Source organism: Vitis riparia, chromosome 10, assembly GCF_004353265.1.
Source record: "Vitis riparia cultivar Riparia Gloire de Montpellier isolate 1030 chromosome 10, EGFV_Vit.rip_1.0, whole genome shotgun sequence".
Classification (NCBI taxonomy): Eukaryota; Viridiplantae; Streptophyta; class Magnoliopsida; order Vitales; family Vitaceae; genus Vitis; species Vitis riparia.
The window spans coordinates 3,789,509-3,806,918 of NC_048440.1; the positions used below are offsets into that span (position 1 = coordinate 3,789,509).

Sequence of the window (17,410 nt, forward strand, 5' to 3'; positions counted from 1 at the left end):
CTTCTACCGCTTTGAAGCTCTGTGGGGGATTTTACTAGTCATCAATGGCATCTGTGGAGGACATTAGAAACGCTCAACGTGCCAAGGGGCCGGCCACCATTCTAGCCATTGGCACTGCTACTCCAGACAACTGTGTCTACCAGTCCGATTACGCTGATTACTATTTCCGGGTCACTAAAAGCGAGCACATGACCGACTTGAAGAAGAAGTTCAACCGCATATGTAAGTATATATATTCATGCATCAATTGGAACATCCATTACATACATATATGTATAATTATCATAATGCTTTAAGATTCCCCTGCAAGAATTGCCAAGTTTTCTTCAAGCTTCCTGTGTGTTGCTTTTATGTAAACTAATTAAATCTGTGAAAAATGAGCGCTATACATTGATTTAATATTTCGTAATAACTCTTTCCAATCCTATATAAATTAATTGCCCTGCCTAGGAACACATAGTTATTGTAATAATAAGTAATAATCTGTTTTATATTTATGTTGATCATCTTGAGTGATAATGAAGCTGCCCATTATTGCTGAATGAATTTTGCTTTGCTAGTCCATTAGCTAATATATTAAATTCCTTTAACTTATATATAGGTGAGAAATCAATGATCAAAAAGCGATACGTTCATTTGACTGAAGAAATGCTAGAAGAGCACCCAAATATGGGTGCTTACATGGCTCCATCGCTCAACATACGCCAAGAAATTATCACTGCCGAGGTACCTAAGCTTGGTAAGGAGGCCGCATTGAAGGCTCTTAAAGAGTGGGGCCAGCCTAAGTCCAAGATCACTCACCTTGTATTTTGTACAACTTCGGGAGTAGAAATGCCCGGTGCAGACTATAAACTAGCCAATCTTCTAGGCCTGGAAACATCAGTTAGAAGAGTGATGTTGTATCATCAAGGCTGCTATGCAGGTGGGACTGTTCTCCGAACTGCTAAGGATCTCGCAGAGAATAATGCAGGAGCACGAGTTCTAGTGGTATGCTCTGAAATCACGGTTGTAACTTTTCGTGGGCCTTCTGAAACCCATTTAGACTCTTTAGTGGGTCAAGCCCTTTTTGGTGATGGGTCAGCAGCTGTAATTGTTGGATCAGATCCAGATACCTCCATTGAACGACCACTCTTCCAACTTGTTTCAGCGGCCCAAACATTCATTCCTAATACACAAGGTGCTATTGCTGGCAACTTACGCGAGGTGGGTCTAACCTTTCATTTGTGGCCTAATGTGCCTACTCTGATTTCCGAGAATATAGAGAAGTGCTTGACTCAAGCTTTTGCCCCACTTGGTATTAGTGATTGGAACTCCTTGTTTTGGATCGCTCATCCAGGTGGGCCGGCCATTCTGGATGCAGTTGAAGCAAAACTCAATTTGGAGAAGAAGAAACTTGAAGCAACAAGACACATCTTAAGTGAGTACGGTAATATGTCAAGTGCATGTGTGTTGTTTATTTTGGATGAGATGAGAAAGAAATCACTTAAGGAAGAAAGGACCACCACAGGTGAAGGATTGGAATGGGGTGTTTTATTTGGTTTTGGGCCAGGTTTGACCATTGAAACTGTTGTGCTGCATAGCGTTGTTGGGGCTACAAATTGAGTGAAAGGAGACAATTTCCAATTAAATCAAATAGGAGTTAATAAAGACATATGTCTTTTATTTGTAACATCTTTTATTCTTTATTAAAATTGATGTTTGTGGTTTAAATTAGTGCTTGTCGGAGGGCTTCATTAGTAACCTCAAGTTAAAAGGGATGAGACATCAAGTTCTTACAGTTTTGTTATCTAGATGAAATTCCCTCAAAAGTTGTATAAACATCCGCCGTGTTCTTTTAAAGATTGTTGAGAGTAATACAAAGAAAAGAATAAAATAACAAATTGCATTTTCCCTTTGTAACTAAGAAGTCTGCTGCATGATAGCTGCATTTGTGTGACAGAAGCAAAGCCATGTGGATGCCAAAAGTAATGCAACAATTTGAAAAGAGTAAACAGGGCGGTTGATTAGTTAACTTCCATAATTCCGCAACATTTGATTCAAAAGACTTTAGCTTTATCAATTACTTAACTACTCCTCCGTATGTGGATAAATTCTTATACCATCTGAAAAGGTATAGAAGATAGTTATCCTCATAAATAGGTTGCCTAATTAATTAGGTGATCTTCAATAATTCAACAAGATAGGGATTTTAAAATATTTTTACTTTATTAATTCCTTAACTACTCCTTAAACTTCTTTTTTTCCCCTTTTTGTGAAAAGCTCTTTACCCTCAATACATATGATATATTCCGTTGCTAGGAACTTGGATTTGAGTATGTATTAATTACTATTCTTAATCAAATTTATTATTGAAAAGTTATTTTTAGTTATGATTTTTTTAATATACTTATTACACATTTATCATATGTACTTGTTTAATATACTTCTAATATATTTATCATTCAACAACAAATACGAGAAAAGGTATAAAAGACAATGAAATTACAAACTAAATTGCCTTTAATTTTTTTATAGTTGAAGGCCTTCTTTTCCACCCCCAGTCTCCAATAAATTAGACTCTACAAAGCTTCTTCTATGCTACTTTCTGATTCTACTTCTAGTGCAAAGCCTTGGCAGTACTCTACATTATCTTGCTATTGCTAAGAGACAATCCAAGAATATTGAAGATAATGAAGTTAGGTTGTTGTAGTATAATACCTGAGTCCTTCTCTACTTGCAACTATGGGACCGTACATGAAGAAGCATTTAATAAAGGTTTTAAGAAGCATAACATATTTTTAAGGCTAAATTATTTACAAATAAAGTGCTATAACCAAATAAAAAATGAATTTTGATGAATCATGATTAAGGGCGAATTTAATTTTCGTAAGGAATTATTATTATTTTTAAATCCATTTTATCACAATGAAAGGATCGATGCAAAAATTTAGTGCTTGTTTCTATATACTTAGTGTTAACTACTTTTAAAAATGGAAAATGATTATAACTTTTGTATGAAATGTAAATTTTTATTAGAAAAATATATACTTCTAAACAATTTTTTTTTAAAATATTATATTTTTATTGTAAGTAACAAAAAGCTCTTACATTTTATATAAGAGTTACTAGCTTTTTCTATTTTAAAAAAAGAAACAGAATTGTTCCAAACACTACATAGTTATTAAAAATATTTAATCTAAAAAAAAATTATTTTTAGTATAAATTGATTCATTTAAAATTTTTACATCAATTGTTTTACGATAACAAAATAATTTAAGTATCACACACAAAGTTATGAAAAAAAATATGATAATTTTATTTCAGATGATTCACAATATTTCAATGTTTTTTAAAATATATTAATTTTAAAAAATAAATTTATTTATAGAAAACGTGCAGTAAATATATAAAAAATGGATGTGATGAAACATTAATTAAAATGAGCTTCTTTTTTCATAAAAGAAATTTTAAGAAAAATTAATTTCACCACAAAGAAATATTTTCAAAGATTTAGTAATCAAAACTATCATATTTAAACTCAATTATTTTTATAATTTATGTTTATCCCTACAACAATTTTTTTTTTTAAATATTTTACAATATAAGTGTACTAAGTATATTATTTACAAAAAAAAAAAAAAAAAGAAAAAAAAAAAAGAAAAAAAAATATTGACACATAGAATATCAATCTCTATTGCAATCTAAGAATGCTTAGGTTCCAAAACCTCAATTTAGTCTTGTTAGCCCAAGGGTTCTCATAATCAGGTTTTGATGATAACAAACCATGGTTAAGTTGCTAATTGGTTTGAATTATAAAGAATTTCATTTATTAATTCGAGAATTCATCAAAGGACTAAATGGATGCAAGATCAAGACCTTTGGAATACCTTTAATCATAGGAAACATATATAAGATGAATGCATGGGTGCACTTAGGTTTTACATCTCATTTCATGCATCTTTGAAAAACTCGGTTTATTATTTAAAGTTACAGTTTCATCAAAACCTGAGTTTTATCAAATGAACCACCTTAGATAAATTACTTCAAAATTGGCATATTAATTTACCTAAAGACCTTGCCTAAGTGTTAGAAGAGAAAATAACACAAAAAGATAGGTTTTCAGGCAAAAAATGGTGAACCAGTTGACCCGTTCCCTCTTCTCGGTCGAGGTCTAGTCGAGGAGCACAAAAAGCACTCTCTCTCTCTTCCAGTAGCCTTTCCTTCCTAGTCGAGGTATTTGCCTTCCTGGTCGACCTCCGGTCGAGGTCCGGTCAAGGGTAACGGTCACCTACCAAACATTAAATGCTCCAACAACTAGTGAACTGGTCAACCCCAGCTCAACCGGTTGAGGCTACTTTTTGGTTTTCTTGTCTCCCGAGGTTAGAAACCCATAAATAGAGAGTTTCACTTCATTTTTAAGTAAGAGAACACCTACATTTATTTGTCTACTCACTTGTTCTTGCCTTAAAAGCTCTCATTCCTTTCTTGGTGCATTAAATTCCCATTTGCATATCCTTTAGTGCACCTTTGTTATTCATCCTACCCTTAAGTTGTATTTGAGCTATTGTTGAGCTAGGCTGAGAGATTCATTCTTGTTAATTGAGTGTTGAAACTTGAAGAGATTGTGTAAGAGCCCATTGGAGTCGAAATCTAAGTGTAAAGGTGATTAGAAGCTTGGTTGAAGCTTCAAGTTAGTGGAATCCTCACTCGGTTAGGAGTTTGAGGAGAGTGGATGTAGGCAAGGAAGTGTCGAACCACTATAAAATCTGAGTTTGCTTTCTCTAACTCTATCTCTTTATATTTTCTTCTCTTGTGCTTAAATTTATTAGTTTAAAAAGAATTTTTTAAAACACAATTCACCCCCCTCTTGGGTGTTTTTCTCATTTAACATTAGCCTTTATTTTCTCAATTCTTTTCTACCAACCATACCTACATTCATGAATTAGAAAGAATAATTTTACTACCATAGGAATTATTATAGGAAATGGAAAAAATACCACTATTGAACCCCGTAGTATCTCATAATTTCTTGTTTGTTATATTTACAACTTAAACTAGTAGCTTTAGCTCCCTATGGTGTCACATATTCTTCCTTACTATTAGGATATAGCCCTTAAAAAATTTAGGGTTTATTATTTATTCAATAAAGTTCCAATTGCACTTTAATTAATCAATAGTCCATGCATTATACCTTATGAGCATTTAGACCTACATCTTTGCATTATGAGTTGTATGGAAGATCCAAGTCATGGATTCCTTACAAGTAGATGGGTTGTTCACAACTGGTTCATGAACTTAGACAATATATTAGACTTCTTAATTGGAGGGATGGTTAGTCTTGGCCATCGGGACGGGTTTCCCATGATGAGTGCACTAAAGTGTATAGTTACATATTGGACAGGACCTATAGTGAACCATACTGTAAGTTTATCAAGTTGTCACGACTTCACTAAGCTACTTTATTGTATTGTCTTTCAACCTTGAAAGAATATTGAACTTGAGCAAAAGTTAGTAGTGACTTTAACCTATGGGTAAGATCTTAAAGTGATCATATATTCCTTATGGATTGGGTCACTGTTTATGAAAACTACTAACAACAGGTATTCTCAATATAAGCACCATGATATTTAATGGGATTGAGACAATGTGTTCCCTTGGGTGATCTTAAGGATGTGTGTTTAGGTCAACCATTGTCATCATAATTCCTTAAGTGGAATTTGACATTAGCTCTTGGTGAGCTTAGATAATATGTCAATTGATCACACTCTAAGAGGATTTGGAACTCAAAAATGGTAGAGGTAATCTTCAAAATTTGATAACTTTTACCTTGTTAGATTATGGACACTGGTTCATGGGGAGACGTAGTGCTTAGGTCATAGACCGACCCAAGTACTAAGCATCTTGTTATATTTACATAGTGTATTGGAGTGTTGTAGTTGACTCTCTATTGTCAAATGTAAAGTAAATTTCAGAATTGGATTTTGAGGGAGTCAATACTATCATAGGAGTCCCAATTATCCTCACTTGAGCTCATATACCTTGATGACATAGTTTATGAAGGTTGGATTGACTCTTAGTTCACTTATGTGCACAAGGGCATGTTGGTAATTACACAAAGGTTAAATAGGGGTTAGTGAACAGTATCTCTGGATTTGGCTAATTGATTCATTATTTAGTCCTATTGGGTTAATTAATCAATTATGACCTTTTTTAGGCTAGATTAAGTGACCTAAGCCCATAGTGAACTCAAGTTACTTAAGCTTAGTAGGAATCACTATAAATACCCATTTAGGGGTTAAGGTTTCAAGCTTCTTCCATCCATACCCTACATTTCAAAGAGAGATCTCAAGCCTCCACCCTCAAAACTTCCATTATTTAAGTGCCAAGCTTCAAGGTTGAGTCATGGGACGGAAGATCATGGGTTTATGAGATCTCTTGCAACTTTGAATTTGTTATTCATAGCAAGGAAATGATTCGGGAATTCTAAATCAATAGTAAGCACTCTAATCTCATTATCTAGATCCTAAAATTGATTTTAAATGCATATTTTCCACTATGCATAGTAATTAGATAAGCATAGGGAGGATTGCATGTATCTAACCTGATTTTAGGATAGAGAACGGATTAATCAAACATTGCCTACAACTGGTATCAAAAGCTTAGGTTAGGGAAACACATGATCCATTTTAGGGTGTGCTAATCCTTGTGTTATAGGATTTGTTATTCATTTGATGGTCCTAGGGATGAAGGTATATGCATGAGATTTTTGAACTTTTATTATGATGAATATATATAGTGATTGATTGTTAGATTGGTTTTTTTTTAATCTCTAGATGAGTTGTAAACCCTATAATAAGTCTAAGATTTTTTTATTTGCTATAAAAATCTTTTTTTTTTTTTTTTTATAGATCGGTTTGTGAAGTTCAAATGATTGGAGTATAGGGTTTTGATGTGAAAGTCTAGTTTACATCAATTTATGTAACCCATAATGAGTATGGAAGCATTCAAATTCTTTTACATTCCCTTACCGGAAAAAAAAAAAAAAAAGTCCTTTTAAGGAAAACAGTTACTAGAGGTACAAAAATTCATTCTCAGATTCGGTTTCATCAAGTGCTTAAACACTCCTTCTAACACTCAAAAGCAACATTTAATGCTTGAAGCATTTCAAGCTCTCTAAAGTTCCTTCAAGTGCTCTTAAATGTACTAGTAATCGTTTTAGGGTTTTTAGGGGTAATTTTGGTCTATTGTAAAACCACTAACCTTATTTTTGTTATGGATTTTTTGGTATGTTTGGATAATGAAAATTTAATATTTAGGCTACCAAATAAGCAATAGGACCCCTAAGTCCATGGGATTCCCTATTTTTTATTTTATTTTCTTTTATGTTTCTATTCTATATTGCATATGATAAGAAGTTGAATAAAAAGTTTTTCAAAAATGGTAATTTTGGATTTTCTTATAGAAAATAAATTTTCATGAGGATTGTCACCAAGTATTATTTATTTTAGAATTGGATGTTTCTATTATTGGATTGGCATCCCTTTTGGAACTTTCCTATTGTTTCTGGTTAGGTGGTTCTCTAGGCTCTCCCCTCGTGAGAAAGATAACAACACCAAAGATAGTCCTCTAGGTCCTTGTGAGAAAGAGAACAACAACAACTGGATGTGATTTGTCCATGTAAAATTGTTTTAACATTTTTTCTATATATGTTGACTGATGGACTAATGTGTCATTTGAACAATGCTTGATCTACAAGCCGAGACAATATCTTGTTTTCCCTAAATATTTCATTTTAAATTCCTTCTTTAAATAATTGGTTATTTTTGTGAGCTCTTTAGGAGTCCCTGTAAGGGTCAAATCATCCACTTATACTGTAATTATTGTGAGCTTGGATTATGATTTCTTAATAAAAACACATGGGTAAAATGGCTTATTCACATATTAGTCTTTTAATAAATACTCACTCAAACGATTATACTACATGTGTTCAAATTGATTTAATTTATAGAGATCTTTGTAGTTTGATTGAGTACATATTTCAAGGTTTTGAATTAGTTGTTTTCAAGCAATTTGAATCCTTCAAGGATTTTTATATATATGTCAGTATCTATAGACCCATATAAATAAGTTGTAATAACATCCATGGGACGCATATCTAGTCCTTTAGAAACTATTAAACTTATCAAGTATCGAAATGTGATTGTGTCCATTACAGGAGAATAATTTTCCTCATAGTTTATAACAGGTCTTTGCAAAAAACCTTGAACAAGTCATGCTTTATATCTTGTGACGTCATTATTCTCATTTCACTTTCTCATAAAGGCCCATTTATATCCAACAGGCTTTGTGTTTTCAAGTGTTTGAAATACAGGTCCAAAACCTCTCATTTTGCTTACTAGTTTAGCTCTATGTGGATTACTTCTTTCCATCTTGGTTAATCAATCCTTTTTCGATGTTCATCCACGGTTTGTTGTTCTTGATCTTCATTATTTATCATAATGTCCATAATCAATTGGAACACAAATATGTTGTCTATGATAATGTCATTGGGGTTCCTTGTTTCTCCTGTGTGACTCATTGAGATCTCTTTAGTTCTAAATACCAGTATTTAATCAATTAGTGCCTCTTTAGGGGCTAACTATTTATCAAGTTGGGTTTCAACATTTGATTCTTTCCTATTTGTAAGCTCTTCAAGAGTACCAAGTTTTTCATATGTCATTATTTTTCTTTTTCTAGAAATTGAATCCTTTGAGCCAATTGGTCTACCATGCGTTAGGCGTGTCTTACATTCAATTGCGATGACATTCTCCTATTATCCTTTAGGGACATCAATATGTGCTAGGGTATTCACAGCTTGTATGTGTGACTTTGTTACTTTCATTATATTTGTCAAAGCATCAAGTAACTAATTTGCAAGTCCTTATAAATGAATAATCCTATGAAATTCTAGTTAACACTGCCTTGCACGAGGATCAAGATGAGACAAAGAGGATACATAACATGTAATGTCTCGCCATTATTCTGGATTTGATTTGTCACTTGTAATGGTGGGAAAATATTTTCATCAAAATGAAAATCTACAAAGTGGGCAATAAAAACATCGCCTATTGAATGTTCAAGATAGCTAATAATGGAGGGAGAATTAAAACCAACATATATACCAAGAAGACGTCGAGGACCTAACTTAAAACATTGAGGTAGAGCTATGGGAACATAGATAACACAACAAAAAATAAGTAAATATGAAACATTTAGTTGGGAGCCTAAAATAAGTTGTAAATGTGAGAATTCATGAAGTTGTAGAGCAAATCTGAATTAAAGTAACTACATGGAGAATAGCATGTCCCCAAGTAGATAAAGGCAATTTTGTTCTTAGGAATAATGGTTTTGCAATCAATTGCAAACACTTAATAAGAGATTCAACTAATCCATTTTGAGTGTTAGTATGAGCAATAAGATGTTCAACATCAATACTAACCGACATACAATAATCAAGAAATGTTTGGGAAGAGAATTCACTAGAATTATTAAGTTGTGAAACCAAGGTTTGGTCAATCTTTGTTTTGATGATAACAAAATAAGGTTTGGAATTATGATTATATTTCAATTGTGACTAGTCGAGATGATTTTCAAAGTGGCAATCATAAAGACAAAATCAAGCCAAAGGGAAATCAATAAGGTGAAGAAGACCTCAAAGAGAAGTGTCTTTCAAGACCTAAGTTTCATAGGATCTCTTTGTAAGGTTGTTAGTGCATTTACTTTTTTATGCATTACATTATTTACTTATGCACCAAAATCATCCAAGAGTTATTTTGTTTCAAATATTTTAAAATTGGATGATTTCATGTTTTCAACTAAAACTTTGTGTCAAATGTTTTCTAAACTTGTTTAAAAGGTTTTAAGTTGAAAAAAATGGTTGTTGAGCCAAAAATGGCTTAACCGGCTAAACTGGCTAAAGAATTGATTGACCTATTCAGTTCAACCGATCGAATTGTGCAAAAACCTTCTCTATATTCTAGATTGCTTTTTCAACCAGTCGAGGCTAAACCTCATCTGGTTGAGTACCAATCGAGGGGTGGTCAAGGGACGGTTGAGGTTCATTGGTCACTTGTCATGCATTAAATGTCAACGGTTAATGAACCGATCGAATTGGAGCTCAACCGAACCAACCCCTAACAGCTAGTTTAACATTTTTCTTCTATAAAAAAACTCTAGTCTTCATTGTTTTAAGAGCTTAACCTTCCAAAACCTTTCTTGAATATACTTAAGCCTTGGGAGAGTGTTTTTGAGTGCATCATTATTATGAAACTTGCATATCATTAACACATTTTTCAATCCTAGTTTATCTCTTATCATTTGAACTTAAAGTTTTGTACTAGGATTTTGTGAGATTATTTTTTATCCTAATTTGTAAATCTTTGAGAAGAAAAGTCTAAGTGTGAGGTATCACTTAAGGATTCTCAAGTGTGAGGTATCACTTTAGGGGTTGTCCAAGAGTGAGGCATCTCTTGAGGATTGTAAAGGGTGTTTGGAGCCAAAAGTCCAAGACGGTTGATTGGAACCATAATCCAATTGGATTGCTTGAAGGCTTGGGTTGGAAGCCTTGAATTAATGAAACTTCAAGCTTGGGATTGAAGTTAGAGGAGAGTGGACGTAGGCTAAGTTGCGCCAAACCATTATAAAAATCTTATGTTTGCATTTGGGATCCCAATTCATTCATATCATCCATAACCCTAAGTTGTTCATATGATCCAGAGCCCTGAGCTCACGACTTAGAGTAGCACATGTCATCCATAATCCTATGCTCTTTATAGAATCTAGAGCCATGGGTTCACAACCAAAGTCATTCACATCAACCATAGCCTTTTATCTCATGACCCAAAGACATTTATATCATACATGACATTGAGCCGTTCATAACATCAAAAGCCCTGAACTCCTGACTCGGATTAGTTATTGTCATCCATAGCCCTAGAGTTTTTCATAGCATCTAGAGCTTGGAGCTCACGACCTGGAGTTGTTCATGTCTTCCACAACCCTGAGTTGTTTATAACATCTAGAGCCCTAAGCTCATGACCTGTAGTTGTTCATGTTAACCACAACCCTAAGTTGTTCATTGCAACTAGAGTCTTGAGCTCATAACCCCAAGTTGTTTATATCATCCACGAACTTGAGTTGTTCATAGAATTTAGAGACCTAAGCTCACGAGGTGAAGTGGTTCATATCCTACACTTCCTTATGTTTTTTGTAGCATTTAGAGACCTGAGCTCATAACATGCAGACATTCATGTCCTCTACCGCCCTAAGTTGTTCATAGTATTTAGAGCCTTGAGCTCATGACTCAGAGTCGTAGATGTCAACCAAAGTCCTGGGTTGTTCATTTCATTTAGAGCCCTAAGCTAACAACCTCAAGTCATTTATATCATTCACGATCCTAAGCTATTCATAAAATTCAGAGACCTGAGCTCATGACATGGAGTCATTCATGTGCTCTACTGCTCAAATCTTTTCATAGATATAGACCTATGAGATCACAACCAAAATCATTCATGTCATCCAGAATCCTGAGTTGTTCATTTTAATAGCCTTGAGCTCACGACCTAAAGTCGTTGATGTCAACCACAACCCTAAGTTGTTCATAGAATCTAGAGCCCTAAGGTCACGACCCAGAGTCGTTCATGTCATCCACAGCCCTGAGCTGTTCATAGTAACTAAAGCCTTTGGCTTACGATGAAGAAATGTTCATATCATCCACAACTTTGAGCTATTCATAGCTTCTAAAGCCCCAATGGGACCCTAAGTTATTCATGTCTTCCATAACCCTCTACTCTTCATACTCGTGATTTTCTACCAAAAATTGCCATGAAAAAGTCTTCACATCCATCTCATGCATCCCCTTGCAGTCGTCTGAAGACAAGTTAGTGTGCTTTGCTTCACTAAAATTCAGCGTGCACCACGTCTCTATGTAAAGATGAGTCGGTTGCAACCCTCCCAAAATTTCTCCATTAACGGATCCCAAGTATCTCCACCAAAATCATACAAAGATAAATACAAAAAATAAAAATTAGAAATTACATAATAATATAAAATAAATAAATAAATAAAATCTCAAATGATGCAATGAGGGGAAAACAAAAATAAAATAAAAAATATCAATCACATACGTAGTTAAGTAGAAAAAATAATATTATTCCCTGTAACTTAAAAGATTAGATTCAAAATCTCAAGCAATTTCCTAAAAAAATAAATAAATGAATGAACGAATAACCTAACAAAAGAATAAGTAAATAAATGAATAAATAAATATCACATGGGCAATTAGAATTTGAAAGTAAAAATAATGCAATAGAAAACAATGAAAAACGGATGCAATCAAGAATCGAAATCAAGTCCAAACAAATGTCCAAAATGACCTATTCTGAAAAAAGTGCCTAGGTGACCTAGGGTGAATGTGTGCAAGCTGGAAGGTGCCTAGGTGAATCTAAGTGGGCCTAGGTGAACTTAGATGAGTCTAACCTAAAGTGCAAATTAAGGTTGCCGATGGTCAGAATGAGGTTAGATAAATCTCTCGATCAAAGTCTCTGAGGTGGCTAAAAAAAAAGTAAGTAGTATGAGTAACAATGGACCACCAAGGAACTACTATGGAGCACTAGAAGTGAACTTAAAGACATGTGCTAAAGGGACAAAATTGAGGGTCTACATATATGTTTAATTCACTTTAAACATTTGAATAACATTGTTTTTATTTATAAAAATAAAATAAATTTTAAAAATCAAATTTCATTTCTTTTACAACATACATTTATATTAAATTATTTATAATTATTAATTAATTTGCTATTAAAAATATAATAATAATATATCTTAACGAGGAAATTTTGAATTCCTGAAAAAATGTTTAAAATAATTGTTATAAATGAAGTAGTGAATGCCGCCACATCATTATAATAAATGTTAATTAAACATTATTTATGACTTCCATTAATTCAATATTAATGGAAGGCATTTAGAAAGTCTATAGAAAGGTTTTCCATCCCCTATGCAAGGAGCATCCTGAGAAAAGAAGCAGTCTTTCATTCTCTCTGTTTTTCATTCTCTCATCTCTCCTAATTTTCTTCTCTAATTTCTTTCTCCCCATTATATATTATTAAAGTAATATATATGGTTTTGCATTTATTATGGTTTTGCAATAATAATTTTTATTTTTATTTTACTATTTTAAACACACAAAACTTGGGTTCACATTTTGGTTGTTAAGTGGTCTTAACGTTTCTATGTGTTTTAAATATGGTTCTTGCTTTTTATTTTTAAAATAGTAATAATAGTAATCATTAGTATAATGTACATAAAAATAATACTGGTAAAGAAAGAAAAAAGAAGAAGCAGTTTTTAAGATAATAGAATGGTATAATGTATGACTATTGGAATGTTAATCAAGCTAAATATTAACAAAGTTTTATTTTACCATTGCACATATTTTTAAATGATACATTTATATTATGTAATAGAATTAGAAACATTCATATTTTTACATTTCATTGTTTATCCTAATTATGATATAATATGCTAAATTTTAACTATAAAAAGATGAAATAATTTTAATTATTTGTATATTTTTAATTTTAATTATATGTAAATTACATATTTATCATGTCATGTTCACATCATTATTCTATGTAATTCAATCATTGATCTAATCAGTGAACTATTGATCGATTTTTATTTAATAACTGGTTCGACTTTGAAAATATTCTGAGATACATCAAGATGCTTTTTTTTTTTAAATAAAAAAAAATTATTTATTAGTTTTAAGAGAATATCTATTAATGTTTTCATTTATGAACATAAAATAATTTTTTAAAAATCAAATTTCCTTTGTTTTATAATATGTATTTTATTTTAAATTATTGAGTAATCTGCTATTAAAAATATAACAATAATACCTTTATATCTTCATAAGGAAATGTTGGATTCAAAAAATGTTTTAAAACAATTATGATTGGACTTCTTGGTTTCGGTTAATATTCCATGCCTTAATTACAGTCTTAATTTGGGATTGAATTAGGGTTGTAACTAGATTGGAATGCTAACTTTGGCTATGCCTTTCTAGCTTCATCAGCTGATCCTGAAGCCTCTGTTATATTGGCTTCAGTGGCATCCACTGCCTTTATTCTATAAATAAAATAAAATAAATTACAACCGGAAAGTTTAAGTTGTAATGTGATTTTTAAAAATTTAAGTCCAATATATATTATTTACTCATAATAATAATAGTTTTATATCTTTAGAATAAATTATTAATTCCTGAACAGTGTTTTAAAATATTTAATTTTTTTTAATAAACAAAATTCACAATTTTGGTTGTTGAGTGGTCCTAACATATTTCTTTTATTTTTCTTTTATTGTTTATAGTAAGTCTCCAAGACCTTCCTCGGTAACATGAACTCTTCACCAACTAACCTCACAGGCTCCACTCCATAGAGGCAACTTCACATCTATGTGGGAACCAACCAAAATTGAAAAGAAAAAAAATCTACGAATTATTTAATTTAGGAAACTTTCACCAACCTACACTCGTTGAACTTGGACACCGTATGTCATTTGGATGAAATTTTATTTTATTTTATTTTTCTTTCTATTTAAAAATAAATATTTTTAAATTTCAAAATAAATATATTTTATTAGTTTTGTTTTACGCTTCTCATAGTCTCAAAAAGACTATTGTGAAATTTAAAAACAGAAAAAATATATGAATCCAACCATTTACAAATTAAATTCAATTTTCGTTATAAAAGGAGAAATAAAAATAAAAGCACAAATTTTACCTAATATATATATATATATATATATATATATATATATATATATATATATTTCTAGGAAGTAGGGTATTCAAGTTGAGGTTTGTTCGGAATGCTGCCAAATATTTTAACGCAAGAAAAATGCTTCAGCCAAAACAATGGTCAAATGAGACAGCGCAAGAGATTTATCCCTTTTTAAAAAATCGCAACTGGAGGGTGGAGGGAGGAGGCTGAAGGGCCGATGTCATACAAAATTGACTACTTTCTCAGTAATCCCCTCCACGTGACTCAAATCAGCACGGAAGCATTGAACAAGACCCCACCACCAGCTACAAGTGGGTTGCAAGTGGACACAGCATTTCTGATACTTATAAATACCCAACGCTCACACACTGCTTTGGCAACCCATCTTCAAGCACTAGTCCGCATACTCTTTTCTTTTCTTCTACCGCTTTGAAGCTCTGTGGGGATTTTACTAGTCATCAATGGCATCTGTGGAGGACATTAGAAACGCTCAACGTGCCAAGGGGCCGGCCACCATTCTAGCCATTGGCACTGCTACTCCAGACAACTGTGTCTACCAGTCCGATTACGCTGATTACTATTTCCGGGTCACTAAAAGCGAGCACATGACCGACTTGAAGAAGAAGTTCAACCGCATATGTAAGTATATATATTCATGCATCAATTGGAACATCCATTACATACATATATGTATAATTATCATAATGCTTTAAGATTCCCCTGCAAGAATTGCCAAGTTTTCTTCAAGCTTCCTGTGTGTTGCTTTTATGTAAACTAATTAAATCTGTGAAAAATGAGCGCTATACATTGATTTAATATTTCGTAATAACTCTTTCCAATCCTATATAAATTAATTGCCCTGCCTAGGAACACATAGTTATTGTAATAATAAGTAATAATCTGTTTTATATTTATGTTGATCATCTTGAGTGATAATGAAGCTGCCCATTATTGCTGAATGAATTTTGCTTTGCTAGTCCATTAGCTAATATATTAAATTCCTTTAACTTATATATAGGTGAGAAATCAATGATCAAAAAGCGATACGTTCATTTGACTGAAGAAATGCTAGAAGAGCACCCAAATATGGGTGCTTACATGGCTCCATCGCTCAACATACGCCAAGAAATTATCACTGCCGAGGTACCTAAGCTTGGTAAGGAGGCCGCATTGAAGGCTCTTAAAGAGTGGGGCCAGCCTAAGTCCAAGATCACTCACCTTGTATTTTGTACAACTTCGGGAGTAGAAATGCCCGGTGCAGACTATAAACTAGCCAATCTTCTAGGCCTGGAAACATCAGTTAGAAGAGTGATGTTGTATCATCAAGGCTGCTATGCAGGTGGGACTGTTCTCCGAACTGCTAAGGATCTCGCAGAGAATAATGCAGGAGCACGAGTTCTAGTGGTATGCTCTGAAATCACGGTTGTAACTTTTCGTGGGCCTTCTGAAACCCATTTAGACTCTTTAGTGGGTCAAGCCCTTTTTGGTGATGGGTCAGCAGCTGTAATTGTTGGATCAGATCCAGATACCTCCATTGAACGACCACTCTTCCAACTTGTTTCAGCAGCCCAAACATTCATTCCTAATACACAAGGTGCTATTGCTGGCAACTTACGTGAGGTGGGTCTAACCTTTCATTTGTGGCCTAATGTGCCTACTCTGATTTCCGAGAATATAGAGAAGTGCTTGACTCAAGCTTTTGGCCCACTTGGTATTAGTGATTGGAACTCCTTGTTTTGGATCGCTCATCCAGGTGGCCCGGCCATTCTGGATGCAATCGAAGCAAAACTCAATTTGGAGAAGAAGAAACTTGAAGCAACAAGACACATCTTAAGTGAGTACGGTAATATGTCAAGTGCATGTGTGTTGTTTATTTTGGATGAGATGAGAAAGAAATCACTCAAGGAAGAAAGGACCACCACAGGTGAAGGATTAGATTGGGGCGTTTTATTTGGTTTTGGGCCAGGTTTGACCATTGAAACTGTTGTGCTGCATAGCGTTGCTGGGGCTACAAATTGAGTGAAAGGAAAAAAAAATCAGAAGGGGACAATTTCCAATTAAATCAAATAGGAGTTAATAAAGACATATATGTCTTCTATTTGTAACATCTTTTATTCTTTATTAAAATTGATGTTTGTGGTTCAAATTAGTGCTTGTTGGAGGGCTTCATTAGTAACCTCAAGTTAAAAGGGATGAGACATCAAGTTCTTACAGTTTCGTTATCTAGATGAAATTCCCTCAAAAGTTGTATAAACATCCACCGTGTTCTTTTAAAGATTGTTGAGAGTAATACAAAGAAAAGAATAAAATAACAAATTGCCTTTTCCCTTTGTAACTAAGAAGTCTGCTGCATGATAGCTGCATTTGTGTGACAGAAGCAAAGCCATGTGGATGCCAAAAGTAATGCAACAATTTGAAAAGAGTAAACAGGGCGGTTGATTAGTTAACTTCCATAATTCCGCAACATTTGATTCAAAAGACTTTATCTTTATCAATTACTTAACTACTCCTCCGTATGTGGATAAATTCTTGTACCATCTAAAAAGGTATAGAAGATAGTTATCCTCATAAATAGGTTACCTAATTAATTTGTACTTATGACAAAA

General features: G+C 33.2%; 2 protein-coding genes across 2 annotated transcripts; both read left to right on the forward strand.

The window, feature by feature from the left end:
* On the forward strand, positions 1-1,611 carry LOC117923436 (stilbene synthase 2-like). Its single transcript, XM_034841718.1, has 2 exons — positions 1-222; positions 602-1,611. Exons 1-2 carry the CDS (start codon positions 45-47, stop codon positions 1,600-1,602), a joined length of 1,179 nt encoding a protein of 392 aa, XP_034697609.1. The 5' UTR covers positions 1-44; the 3' UTR covers positions 1,603-1,611.
* A 13,640-nt stretch (positions 1,612-15,251) lies between these two features.
* Positions 15,252-17,124, forward strand: LOC117923380 (stilbene synthase 2-like). Its single transcript, XM_034841640.1, has 2 exons — positions 15,252-15,443; positions 15,823-17,124. Exons 1-2 carry the CDS (start codon positions 15,266-15,268, stop codon positions 16,821-16,823), a joined length of 1,179 nt encoding a protein of 392 aa, XP_034697531.1. The 5' UTR covers positions 15,252-15,265; the 3' UTR covers positions 16,824-17,124.
* Positions 17,125-17,410: the final 286 nt, after the last annotated feature.